General features: G+C 41.5%; 1 protein-coding gene across 2 annotated transcripts in view; it reads left to right on the top strand.

The window, feature by feature from the left end:
• The window catches only part of pip5k1ca (phosphatidylinositol-4-phosphate 5-kinase, type I, gamma a), a 59,474-nt gene that overhangs the window by 34,848 nt on the left and 11,191 nt on the right, over positions 1-13,435 (top strand). For both annotated transcript variants that reach the window (XM_074668030.1, XM_074668029.1), the window contains exons 7-15: positions 3,755-4,054; positions 4,840-5,039; positions 5,501-5,584; positions 5,782-5,830; positions 7,642-7,726; positions 8,262-8,423; positions 8,926-9,067; positions 9,904-9,936; positions 10,231-10,350. In XM_074668030.1, coding sequence (XP_074524131.1) covers positions 3,755-4,054; positions 4,840-5,039; positions 5,501-5,584; positions 5,782-5,830; positions 7,642-7,726; positions 8,262-8,423; positions 8,926-9,067; positions 9,904-9,936; positions 10,231-10,350 — 1,175 coding nt within the window. The remainder of the gene's footprint in view (positions 1-3,754; positions 4,055-4,839; positions 5,040-5,500; positions 5,585-5,781; positions 5,831-7,641; positions 7,727-8,261; positions 8,424-8,925; positions 9,068-9,903; positions 9,937-10,230; positions 10,351-13,435) is intronic.

Genomic DNA, 13,435 nt, shown 5'->3' with positions numbered 1-13,435 from the left:
TATATACTTTTGTTTACTGTGTGTGTCTGCTCTACCCTGTTTCACACACAATACCACTTATTGATACAAATCACAGTTTCGCAATAACTAAAGTTTTGTTTAGTCCTTTAACATTCTCATACATTTGTCTGACTGTACCGGTATTGTTTGAGCTCAAATTTTAAAATTCTGACCATAAACTGAATAAAACATGGACGTAGTCCCTGCGGTGTCACCTATTCGTTTCCCGAAACGGTGAAATAAAGCCAATCCGCAGACGCAGCCACATTGGTTACGACGCCAGCTGTGAGTTTCCTTTCGAACAGCTGCAGGGCGCCTGCCAGTCATGTGACCTGAGCTATGTCTGTGATTGGACAATCAAACGATCATAATAACTTCTAAACCACAGAGTAAGGAAAAAAATCACTCACCGTACAGTGTGTGGCGATAGGGAAATAAGTGTTTTAGACCCAAGCTGTTTTTGAACCAGGCTGTAAATATGCTTTTCAATGCCGTAAAAGTATTTTTTTATGGCTGGGTGTGTATGTGACTTCCGGTCTTTCTGCAGCCAGCCTTCTCGATAAACAGCAGCTTTTAGCAGTAAAAGCAGCACAGGCTTCATTTTTTTTAACTGGATGTTGCCCCTTGATTCTGACACCTTGAAACCTCTTTAATAAGATAAATAGAAAAAAAAACAGATTAAAAAAGATAAAAACCCAACGGGGCGCTAAATTCGTCTAAATGTATTGTGAGCAGTACGTCTGTATTTGTATCAGACAGCGTGCAGCGGTCATTGGTTCAGCTCTTCATGTCTTCCACAGCTGACTGGCTGATGCTTGTGGGCTTGCTGAGGAGTCTGGCTCTGGGCAGCATACAGATCATAGTGATGTAATCAACTCTACTGCTGCCTCTCCTCTCCTCTCTGTGTATTAGTAGCTCTAATATACACCAGTCTTTCCTCCTCTGTCACGTTTTCTAATGTCTTATCACTTCTCTCTGCCTCTATGACACCCTCACTGTAATTTATTTTTCTTTTATCTCTCACTCTGCTACGTGTTTTAATCCACTCTCTGTACAGCCTGTCTTCTGTGTTTTCATATTTGCTTTTCATCCCTCTCTCCTCTCACTCCCCTCCCCTCCCTCCCCTCCCTCCTCTCCCTCACGTGTCTGTGTTGTTGGCTTGTCAGAGCTCTGCCCTCTTAACATTGACAGAAGGGTTGTGTGTGGCTGAGGGCAGAGGATGCTCTCTTTCCCCCTTTCTCTTTCTTTCCTGCTCCCTCTGCCTCCTCTTTCTGAAGGTCATTACAAGAGTGTAGAGCCTTTTTCGTCTCTTTTCCTAAAGTCATTTGTTTTCCTGGATGTTTTGTTTTGTCTCTTTATTATCTCTATATGGATCACAGCTCTCCCTCTCTCTTCCTCTTTCATCGTCCATCTCATTTTTCTAATGGGGCTGAGCTGGCCCAGCTCCCAATGTCAAAGCAGGTCTTTAACTAAGCACCAACCCGACTAACCTCATTTGTGAGGATTGTGTTAAAATGTTCAGCACAGATTTGTGTTTGACAGCAGAATTAGTTAAGAAAAAAATGTTTTTTTAAAAAAAAAAACGACTGTGGAAGTGCAGGTCAGTTTTGTATCATGGATAGCAACTAAAGAATCAGCTCTGCTTTTGTCATTTTGCAGCACTTCATTCCTACAGCCTTTCAGTATTTTATATGATATACGGTGCATGTGTTGCTCGTTTCTTGTGCTGAATCAACACAGCAACATAGCCATGAATCAATCATAATTTCTTTATAGGTCTGTAAATATACTGCATCATGTGGCAGCATGCAGGGCTGAAAAGTAACACTGTTACAAACTCACTAAGACCTGCAGTTCCTTAAGTGTCCACTTGAGGTTGGCGCCATAAGACAAGGAAATATATGTAGAGCCTGTAATAAAATACCGGTTTTACAGCGCAATATGTTAACATATTGATCCAAAAATAGAGATGGTCACTGTTCCTTGTTTTTTTTATATAGCTATACACTCACCAGCCACTTTATTGGGTACACCTTGCTTGTACCGGGTTGGACCCCCTTTTGCCTCAGAGAGTTTGGTCCATATTGACATGACGGCATCACTCAGTTGCCACAAATTTGCTGGCTGCACATCCGTGATGAGAATCTCCCATTCCACCACATCCCAAAGGTGCTCTATTGGATTGAGATCTGGTGACCATCCGAATGTCACAGCAGAAATCCAGACTGATCAGACCAGGCAACGATTTTCCCATCTTCTGAGTCTGTGTGAATTGTAGCCTCTTAGCTGACAGGAGGGTCACCCGGTGTGGTCTTCTGCTGCTGTAGCCCATCTGCCTCAAGGTTGGACGTGTTGTGTGTTCAGAGATGCTCTTCTGCAGACCTCGGTTGTTAACCAGTGGTTATTTGAGTTATTGTTGCCTTTCTATCAGCTCCAACCAGTCTGTCCATTCTCCTCTGACCTCTGGCATCAACAAGGCATTTTGTCCCACAGAACTGACGCTCACTGGATATTCTCTCTTTTTGTGACCATTCTCTGTAAACCCTAGAGATGGTTGTTGGTTAAAATCCCAGTAGATCAGCAGTTTCTGAAATACTCAGACTAGCCCGTCTGGCACCAACAACCATGCCGCGCTCAAAGTCACTTAAATCACCTTTCTTCCCCATTCTGATGCTCGGTTAGAACTGAAGCAGATCGTCTTGACCATGTCAACATGCCTAGATGCATTGAGTTGCTGCCGTGTGATTGGCTGGTTAGAAATTTGCATTAACTAGCAGTTGGATAGGTGTCCCTAATAAAGTGGCCGGTGAGTGTAATTAGTGTGAAAGGTTGCAATGATGTCGGAATCTCAGGATATTATAATACCTTCATAACAAGCAAACGGTACGTTAAAAGACAAATGAAGACTTGGAGAAAATACACTATGGTTATTTGTCTATCAAATCAGCTGTATACAAGCTCTGGTGTTGTTCTGGGGATATACATGCTTCTTTTGGTATCTTAAGGCCTGGCTGACTTTTGTACTTATCTTCTCAAGTTTTTCAGTTTGGTGACTTGTGAAGTGGTGTCACATTTTATTTGGATTCCTACATGCAGGTCACCACAGGCTGGAGGTGTCTGCATATTGTTTGTTGTTTCATTCTCATTTCTTGACACAGAAAAGTTAAAAACTTCCATACATCAGATTTAAAGGAAGCCGAATAAACTGAGAGTTGGCTGGATTAAGAATCTCCATAATATTGATTGCCCTCTTTTTTCCTCACAACATCTTCTCAAAAACCAAGGAGCAACATCACTGGCACATTTTTTAGATATAAGGTTTCAGATAATTTCGAAATGTGTAATCTCTGCACATATGTGATGCTTCTGCGCAACTGTAAGCCAGTTTAGGGTTATTTAAGAATTGTGACTGGAGTTGACTATTTTTACAAACCTGTATCACATTCACTATTGCCTTATTTGAAACCCTATAAGGTCCCATGAAATGATTATATTTCTGGATGTGTCACATTTGGTTGCCTGATTTATTGAAAAGATTGATAAAAAACAAATGATACCAGCCGTTTCTCCTCCAGTGAAGAAAAGCTGTGCTATTTGGCACCCTCACTCCTGCTCATTTGAATGAATATGAATAAACATTTGGAAAAATCCTATCACATTGAATGTAAAACCATGCTGGAAATTAAGTGTGACTGATGAACCCATGATTCACAGTGGCTTATTTTTTCTCCATGTGTCATTTTTTCCTCTCCAGAACTTGAACCAGAACCCTCGCACTTTGCTGCCCAAGTTTTTTGGCCTATACTGTGTCCAGTCGGGTGGGAAGAACATCCGTGTGGTGGTGATGAACAATGTCCTCCCTCGTGTGGTTCGCATGCACCTCAAATACGACCTGAAGGGCTCCACCTACAAGAGGCGAGCATCCAAGAAAGAAAGAGAAAAAGCCAGGCCCACATTCAAAGACCTGGACTTCATGCAAGACCTCCAGGACGGCCTGATGCTGGACCAAGATACTTACAACGCTGTGGTCAAGACCCTACAGAGAGACTGCCTGGTGAGATAGATCTGTTACAGATGATTGATTTAACTTGGTGTTGATACGCTTTAGGTTAAACTAAACAATCCGAGAGTGGACTCATAAGGAGGGAAAACAAGCTTGGGAGGGTTCCCTGCTTCTGCTGGAGGATCCACATAAAACCCTGATCCAGAGTCTCTGGAGGGCTCCTAAGAGAGAGAAAGGCAGTAATAGCTGGAGGAAAGGCAGAAGAGAAGATAAAGCTCGTCCATATAAAAACTCTCTGAAGGAAGGAGTTGGATAAAGAGTCATAGAGATATAAAGTCCACATAAGGAAACGGAGGAGTGGGAAAAACTGCACGCTTATGGTGTCCTGATTAATAATAGAGGAACGGGGATTGGGGGAGGTGGGACTGAAGGAGGCACAGATAGAAAAGGCTATTTATGAGAGTGTTTGGCATTCCCAGGATCCCTCATAAATTAAAGATTTGTTACGAGCAGGAGGTTTAACAAGGTGTCTGGCCTGGTGGAAAGCCTATTCTTGGCTAATAAATCACCACCTCGCGTTAACTTTAATGTTGCATGTGCTTGGCAGGGAGTGTATGCATACACATGGACTGTCCCATACATTTTCACAAGTGTGTTCATGCTTGTGTATCACCATGTGGAGCTTGGTGTCTTCAAACAATAATTTAAATCAATTGCAGTATGTTTCTTGTTCCTTCTGGTGTTACGTTATTTAGACAAAGGCTTCACTGAGATTTCTTTCATTATATCCAATCTCTGCACATTCACATGAGTCTCTCACTGTAACCTTCACTCAGGTGCTGGAAAGCTTCAAGATCATGGACTACAGTCTCCTGCTTGGGGTCCACAACATGGACCAGGCAGAGAGGGAGAGGCAGATGGAGGGCGGCAGTGATGAGAAGAGGCCCATAGCCCAGCAGAAGGCCCTGTACTCCACAGCCATGGAGTCCATCCAGGGAGGAGCCGCCTGCGGAGGGTCCATCGATACTGAAGACACGTGAGTCTTGCCAGAGAAAGTCGAGGCTGGGTGATGGATGGGACTGCTGGCACATTAGGAAGGAGAGAGTGCATGGCTAGACTGCACTTAATGCCTTAGTTGGCTATAAATTAACTATGACAAACTTTTATTTAATAGCACGTCTGAAGTGTCTCCACCAGTCTCCTTCAAACTTTGCTTGTTGAGTAATGTTCACTCTTTGTCATATTTCCAGCATCAATCCGGTGTGAGAATTTATCACTTTTCTTACACTTCAAACCCTCGTACTGCTTTAGCTGACAACTAAGTTTAATCTTTAGCTTTTGTTTCATGAACTCCACACTGTACGTGACTCAAACATGATATCATTTTCATCTCTACAGAGTTTTAAGGTCTTCAATTTATTTGGGATTTAATTGCGAATACATTCCTGTCTGCAAATGGGGATTCCTTTTATTGTTAAGTCTGTCTTTTCATTTTAGGATGGGAGGTATCCCAGCTGTGAATGGAAGGGGAGAGAGACTTCTTCTCTTCGTCGGAATCATCGACATCTTGCAATCCTACAGGTGACTGTCACAGGGTTTATGTGACAGCATCAAACCCTTCAAAACACTTATATTACTTAGTGTTAGACCTCACTTTTCCAGAGAGCATGACCTCAGTTTAAAGACTTCAAACACACTTCCTGTTTTTCATTATAATCCTAACATATGAGACACATTTGACAGCAGTGTGTTAAACTTTTTTTTTCTCTTTCTTACAGGTTAATCAAGAAACTGGAGCACACGTGGAAGGCTTTGGTTCATGATGGGGTGAGCCTTAAATAGATTTTTACCAAGAGACACAGCCAAGAGATGTAGGACCCAAAATACACATTATATCTGCTGTGTGTAGCAGAAAAAACACAGAATGTTCTCTGATTAGATGATGAATAAATAAGCCTTCTTTTTAAAGCTTAATTTTACAATACACAGCCACATTATACTGACACTTGACCTGCTTCCTGGACTAGTAACAGCAGTTACAACCAGATCTGTAAATAACTACCTCTAATCTTTTGGCCCTGTTGTCTATGTCTATGAGCATTAGCTTGAAGGTGTTACTGTGCCAGTCATTTTGTCTCCTCTTCTATCTGTCAGTCTCACTCTTTTTCAACCTGTATGGATAAATCTGTTATTAGTAGCTTTACCTCCCTGTTTGGGAGAGTTATTCAAAGTGTTGATGAGTTTAGTCAAAAGTTTGCATTAAGGATCATTTAAAAGATGAGTAAATGCTTAATACAGGGCACAGAAGTCTTATTTGGAGCTTATACTGATTTAAAAAACACTGTACAGCCTTTTTCTTGTGTTTTTTTTCTGTTATTTATATGTAAGTCAATAGTTAATGAGCTGAATCTTCTTCATAAATAGCCAGCTTATCGTAAAGTGTGAGTAGTAGAGAGAAGAGATATAATGCTTTTGCTTATATAAAAAAAAACTTAAATTGATATAACTGTATGTCAGAGACACATTATTTGGAGTGTATAATTTAAATGAACACTCAAATAAAAGTAATTTTGTGTCCAAGAGGTGCAATTTTCAATAAAGTCAAATATAACAGAGAAATAATGGACACAAAGAATACCAATTACAATTGAGTGTTTTTGGTACAGTTCTGTGTCCTGAGGAAGGTCCCCTTTAGCCAGATAGAAACAACCTGAGCCCTTTTGACAGGGTGTAGCAGAAGCCAGCTTATCTGCATGACTTGATCTTTGAAGACTGACATCTCAAACCAACCCACGGATAAGATATGAACTGCGTGCTGCCATGTCTAAAATGATGTCACTCCAGTGTATGTTGCATTGATCTGACTAGCTTACGTTAAGATTTCCACATGGTAGTGGAAGCACGAGTAGATAAGAAAAACAGGCGTCTCGTTTTCTACAACTTCGTTTACATCAGAGTTCACTGCCTGAAGGATCTGACTTGTTACAGAGACAGTTTCATGTCGTGATTCAAAGGTCCTCAGCATGTCCACTCTTTCTCATCCATTTTCACAATGGCTTTCCGCTTTTCTTTATCAGCAGATAGTCCTGAAGATAAGATTAGCAGTCCTTAGTATTTTCCCCCTCTTCTCATTTGCTCCACTCTCCCAGACTCACGAACATGATGTGTGTGGGAGGGCAAGCAACCCCATAACAACCTCCTGTGCGTCACTGTTGCTGCTGATGATAGATACTGCTTACTCGCTTTGCATCAGTGGTACACACAGTTGTCTCAGATCGTTGGATGACTCCAAAGATGTTACTCATACTAGTGAAGCCCAGTGATGCTGAAGCACATGAGCCAAAAATAACCGAGCTGTCGTCCTCTTTCCCTGGCTCTTTCTTTTTGTCCAAACCAAACACCAAGTGTCACCTGTCAGTCTGTCGCAGCATTAATAACGAAGATCCCATCTGTAGCCTGGTGTGTCTGCCTGTCTATTTTTGTCCTTTTGTTTGTTTGTGTTTTTCTGCTTGGTGGTGTGACCCAGAGAATAAAAGTACAGAACTGGGACAAAGAGATAATCCATTATAAGCTTGCTGTTGATCATTTTACTCATGCACTGTTTGTCTCATTAATCTCTCCGTGTCTCCTCCCCTTAGGACACCGTGTCAGTTCACCGGCCAGGTTTTTATGCTGATAGGTTCTTCAAGTTCATGAGCAACACGGTTTTCAAGAAGAGCTCCTGTGAGTCCAATTTACAAGACACTGCCTTACATAGTCAGACAGGGCTGTGTGCGAAGTCTAACAGATGTGCATGTCAGATGCCAGGCTTTTGTCTCTGTAACTACTGAGCCTTGACACGAAAATCTGATATGGTGGCAAACTGCCTTATTAGGTGTTGTTTTAAATCATGTTAGAGTCAAACTTTCCACTTGGTTTTTTGAAAACACATCCGAGTGATTGTCAGACACAAACATCTACACATATATTTGTTTTAATTTACATTTTAGCCTTTGGTTTCAGTATGAATAGCCTTATTATGTTTCACTTTCGCACTCTTGAGATCCTTTTGCAGTGACTGTCAGCCAACATTCATCTACTTAAACACCACATTGTTATAAGTAAACTCTAACAGTTTATATTTGTTTGATATGTGAGACATGAATCTTTAAAAAATTTTGGAATTAAAGACACAAATAATAGTTGTGATCCTCTGACTCAAATTGAACGAAATCAGATGTCAATGTTTTCCATTGTGTTAATGTAAATTGTCCCTCAGCTTTGAAGTCATCCCCGTCCAAGAAGGGTCGTGTGTCGTTGACGGTGCCTAAGTTAACCGGTCCTGGTGCAGCCTGGTCAGCCAGCCAGCTTCCCTCTGAGAGAGACGAGAACATCTACGATCTGAGGGGAGCCCGCAGCTTCCCAACGCTGGAGGATGAGGGTAAGTATCACCTCAGCGAAGCACCTCAAGATATTGTGAGAAAAAGAATAGAAACAGGTGCAGATTAAACCAAAATGTACTCTCCACGTGCCGTCACGGAGGATCAGTGGCTCACGAGGTTTGACTGTGACTGCAGGTAGATGAGCTTAGCTGTAAGTCTCTCTTCGGGTCACTGGATCTCAGATTAAAATGTAGTTCAGGTCACTGATAAAATGGAGTGCAGCTTTTCTTACGTGACATGAAATTTTTTCAGGTCTTTTTTTCAACAATTACACGGCTGATTGTTCCAAGCTGAGTAAATAACAGGCTTTCTGTTGTTGCCATTGGAAACTAAAAGCACCAGCATTTCTGAAGTGAAATAAGTGCTACAAAATAATAACTGGAACTAGCTCCAAATTATTATCATTATTATTAGTGTTGTGAAAAAGTTTGTTCTCACCTGCTATCTCCCACTTTTCTCCCTCTCACTTTCTGGCTCTGTCTTTGTCTTTCCATCCCACAGGGCGACCAGATCTCCTCCCATGCACTCCTCCATCTTTTGAAGAGGCCACCACAGCCTCTATTGCCACAACCCTCTCTTCCACCACTTCTCTGTCCATACCGGAGAGATCCCCCTCTGACACAGCCGAACATCCCCGCTACAGGTGCTGACTCACAGGCACACACACCTTAACAAACACACAGACACAAAAACAGTGTAACTTACAAAAATTATCAGTTGCAATCAAGAGGGGCATGTATTTTTTCTCAACATGATGTCCAACACAGATTAATCATTCTCTGGGGATTTGTCTCACTGATATAAGTTCAATGTTTGGTATCGATTTCTCCTAAGTGTCACATAATATTTTAATTCAAGGCTTAATTTACCTAATATTTTTCCTTGTTGACGTCTTGAAAGTTGAGGTCTTTGCACACTCAGTCCGTTTTTTTTGGATGCGTATTTTGGATCTGTAATCTGACAAAATACAGCACACACAGACACCTTGCACACTGTCTTCAATACGTTTGTATTATTTGCGAAAATTGGCAGTAAGAGAAAAATGTGAAAATGCAATATTGCAAGTAGCCTACAGCATCTCTGAACAGTCAAAGTACCCTGGAAATGAGCGGTGCAGATGCGAAAAAACGCAAAAAATCGAAACCTGTTCCACAAAAAGTAATGACGAAGAAGTTTCTGATCAAGTGTGCAAACATGATTGACATAACATGGGATCAAATTTATTTTTTAAGGTGCGCAAGTTTCGGACTCAGTGTGCAAAGGCCGGTACACTTGTATTCTCCAACTCCTACAATTGTCCATTAATCTGTTGTTTAGAGGATGTGACTGAAATCCTTGAAATACAGCTCAGACAGAGAAAAACACACAGTAGCGTCAGTGGATGTGTGTATTTTAAAAGCAGTAACGTTCTCTGTGTGTGAACCAGCTGCTGCGGTTGTCACACAGAGCGTGTACTGACACTGTGTCCTCTGTCCTCAGGAGGCACACCCAGTCTCTCAGCCATGACGGGAGGTGAGTCAGACCCATGAATGCTTCTTTTACTTCATAAACCTTTTTTAAGCAGGAGAAACCAACTTGTTTACCATGCTTTGAGTGTGCCAGCTTTATGTTTTCACAGCATTTAGACATTTCAGGGTGTGGTGGGAGTGTGCAGGAGAAAACGTGAGGTCAGCCTGTTGGTCTGTGTGTATGAGTCCAGCCTTTCTTCCTGTTGCTTAGCGGTGGCTACGGCCGTGTTTGTTCCTCACATGTGTTTCCATTTCCTGTGCGCGTGTTGTTGTTTAATGGGCGTTTGTTTGTGTTCAGGACCCAGGAAGAGATGCGTGTGCGCGAGGAGGATCAGCAGACCATCACAGTGGAGGTGGAGTTAAAGCGACCTGACAGTGAGCCCACCATCTCTGTGCCACAACCTCCACCTGAAACCAGGTAAACAAACAACACTCAGGCACACTTTAGAAACAGTCATACACTATAAATAAACATTTGATGCACTTTCAGTTGATAAAACCAGTATGAAAAAAGTATTAATATATCACAGGGAATATTTGGATAACGTGCGAATTAAATATTTAAAAACGTTATCTCTGGCGTATGCTACATTTCAGTTTGACCAAATGTGACCTGTGGAGCTGCATCCTTGAGATGCTGCTGAAAGACTGAAAAGTGCAATAAATCCTATTGGTCAAGAGGTCAGGACAGTTAATCCTAATTGTATTATAAACATGATACAGTGATTTAAAACTGTAACCAAACGATTCAAATCAAGCTCATTAAGATGAAGTTAAGCTGAGGATAACTCAACCATCACCTCTGAGGTGTTGTTTGCTGCTCTGCAGGTTGTTTAGTGGGGGATTCTACAGCATAAAAGCTGGAAGGAGTGGCGCTGTAAAATATTCCAAAAAATTTAAGATTAGATTAAGCTCAAATGAGCTCTTCTCTGTTTGACTGTAGCAAATTGAGGCCACATCAGGAATCACAAGCTTTACCAACTTTATCTTTTCTTCTGTGCACAGACAGTCGACAATTTGGTAGAAGTTCAAAATATGAAGAACACTTTTGGTTTAAGATTGTTTCAGTCTCAGATAATTGTCTCTGAAGGTAAAGCATGTTTTGTAGTTAATGTTTTTTTTGTTTCTTTTTTAAGTAAAAGACTAGAAAAGAGTCATTTTTATTGAGAAAGTGGAATGGAGGAAGAGACAATTTTATTTACCCTAATCTGTTGGAAGATCCAGTTTGGACAAAAGGTGATGTTGCAATAAACACAAGGTCTGCTCTGCTCTGTGCAGTCCCACCCCCAGATGTTTTCTCTTATGAGCTCCATTCTTCCACACTTTAAAAAAAGGTGATGTCGGAAATATTCTTTACTCTTGTGATTTTACGGACATCATATCACACCATAAGTACTCACATTTTTGAAACTATCATTCAAAATAGAAAAGTATTCATTAGAAAATGATTGGCTCAGTCTTTAAAACTCCATGTCGGCGACTGTATATATTGTTAGATTAACTATTTACTAATAAGAAGGTCATTTCAGCCACACACTCTCATTCTCCTGACCCTGATTCTGGATAGATAAGCTGTGAAGCCAAAACGAGTCCCTCATGTCCCCAATCATTAATATTGCTCTGTTTGACACACTTCTAATGAACCTCATGCCACTGTCTCACCTGAGCTCAGCCAGCTGTTACCTCGGCTCACCTCACAGGTTCGTTAAGTCTGTAACCTGGCACACACTGGAACACAGACAGCAGCCTGACCCATTTGTTTACTGGACTCTGGGGTCCCCTGTAATAGTCTGATAACTACTACACTAAGCGGAGCAGGCTGCTGCCGTCAGGTTACGAGAGAGTGCACACATGCATAATGATCATGCTGTGTGTTTGTGTGTGTGTGTGAGTAGTGTGTTTTTAAATGGGGTGACACTGTAAGGGGCAGAGGGAGCTCTGACATGGGGGAACCAGCCTGGAGAAGTAGGGCAGTGGGGCAGAAAGGCTGGAGGCCCTGGGCTGCTCCCATTAAGCTGGAGTGACCTGACTCTTTTCATGTTATCACCTGGTTTTTAATTAAGGTAAATTAGTTTTGGGTTTTACCTTTATTTAAAAGTGAAAATGCTGCAGAGAAATAAAAGCAAAGAGGAAACATAAGTCAGAAGCACTACATCTCTAACGACGATGAGTTTCAGGAAGTAGTCTGAACCAAACAGAGCTGATGGGAACTTGACAGTTGAGCTCACATTTGTGCTGCTGGGGTAAGGTCAGTAAGGATCAGGCTGTGATTACTGAGGGAAACCAACTGAATAATTGGGTCTGATGCAGAGAGGGCGTTGGCTAGACATATGGCCTGAGGGTCTAGAAGGAGCTGGCGGGGGATGGTGAGAGGGGGCGAAACTGTAACAGATGACTGAATTCACCATCAGACTTATCTCAACATCTTAAGCTAACTCACCTGAGGAGGTGAAACATGTGAAATCTAAGAAATGGAGAGAAAATGAAATGTTGGAATAAATAGAGGAGAAAGTAAAGATGTAAGAAAGTCTTTGGAGAGGGGACAGAAACAGATGCAGGGGGAAAATAGAAAAGCCAAAGAAAGATGGAGTGCCTGATAAACAGAGACAGAGTGTACACAGTTTCAAATGTACATCTGAATTAAATAAAAGAGAGACATTCTGCATAGCAACCACTATCCTATCCCGTCCGTTTATTCAGCCAATCTCTCCTCTCTGGAATGCCAACTTTGCTTTTTTTTTTCTTTTTTTTTTGCTCGGCGGCCAACTGCTTTTCCTCTAGAGGAGTTAAGCCTGAACACAGAAGCTGAGAAAGCAGTGTGGATGGGTCTCAATCCGTCCTAATAGTTGGTGATCTGGCCAGGAACAATAAAGGATTGTGACAGCACACAGCCAGCTGGCCAATCTTAGAGCTTAAGCAGCTAAAGCTAAAAAAAAAAAAAGCACCCCCGCACACACACAGCTGTTGAATTTCAGTCTGAGCCTGTTTTCTCTAATAGCCTGGTCCCGATGCTCTGCCCGGCTGCAGAAAAGTGGCTTATGTGAAGAGACCCAATCAATGGCTCTTAATGTCAGCAGCTGCTGTGTTTGTTTATGACTGTGTGTGTGTGTTTGTGTGTGTGTGTGTGAGATAACTACATTGTTTTTTTTGTTAATGGAGCTAGAGTAGGCTCTCATCTTTAGTCTAACTGTAATCACATTTTATTGCCATTTGTTTTGCGCCCTTACAATGAAAAAAGGACAAAATAATAATAATAAAAGGAATAAACTCTTCCGTCTATATTGTGATTAGATGGCATTCGTGAAAAAAATGTCGAATATGAAAATGATGTCTGCACATTTCCTTATAACTCAGCTTACTATTCTTAGTCTAGTGAAGGTGTCATTACCGTCTTCATTGCTTGTTGTTCTCGTTTCTTCCACTCTTTGGCTGAAACAACACTAACTCTTTGTAATAGTGACTTGCATAATATTGTTCTTTTAATCACTTAGAGATCACACAGG

This window comes from Halichoeres trimaculatus, unplaced genomic scaffold (genome assembly GCF_033239565.1).
Source record: "Halichoeres trimaculatus isolate MK-OKI-2021-1 unplaced genomic scaffold, fHalTri1.1 fHalTri1_scaffold_4, whole genome shotgun sequence".
NCBI lineage: Eukaryota > Metazoa > Chordata > Actinopteri > Labriformes > Labridae > Halichoeres > Halichoeres trimaculatus.
The sequence above is the reverse complement of the archived record's forward strand: the minus strand, read 5'-3'. Positions and strand labels throughout refer to the sequence as shown.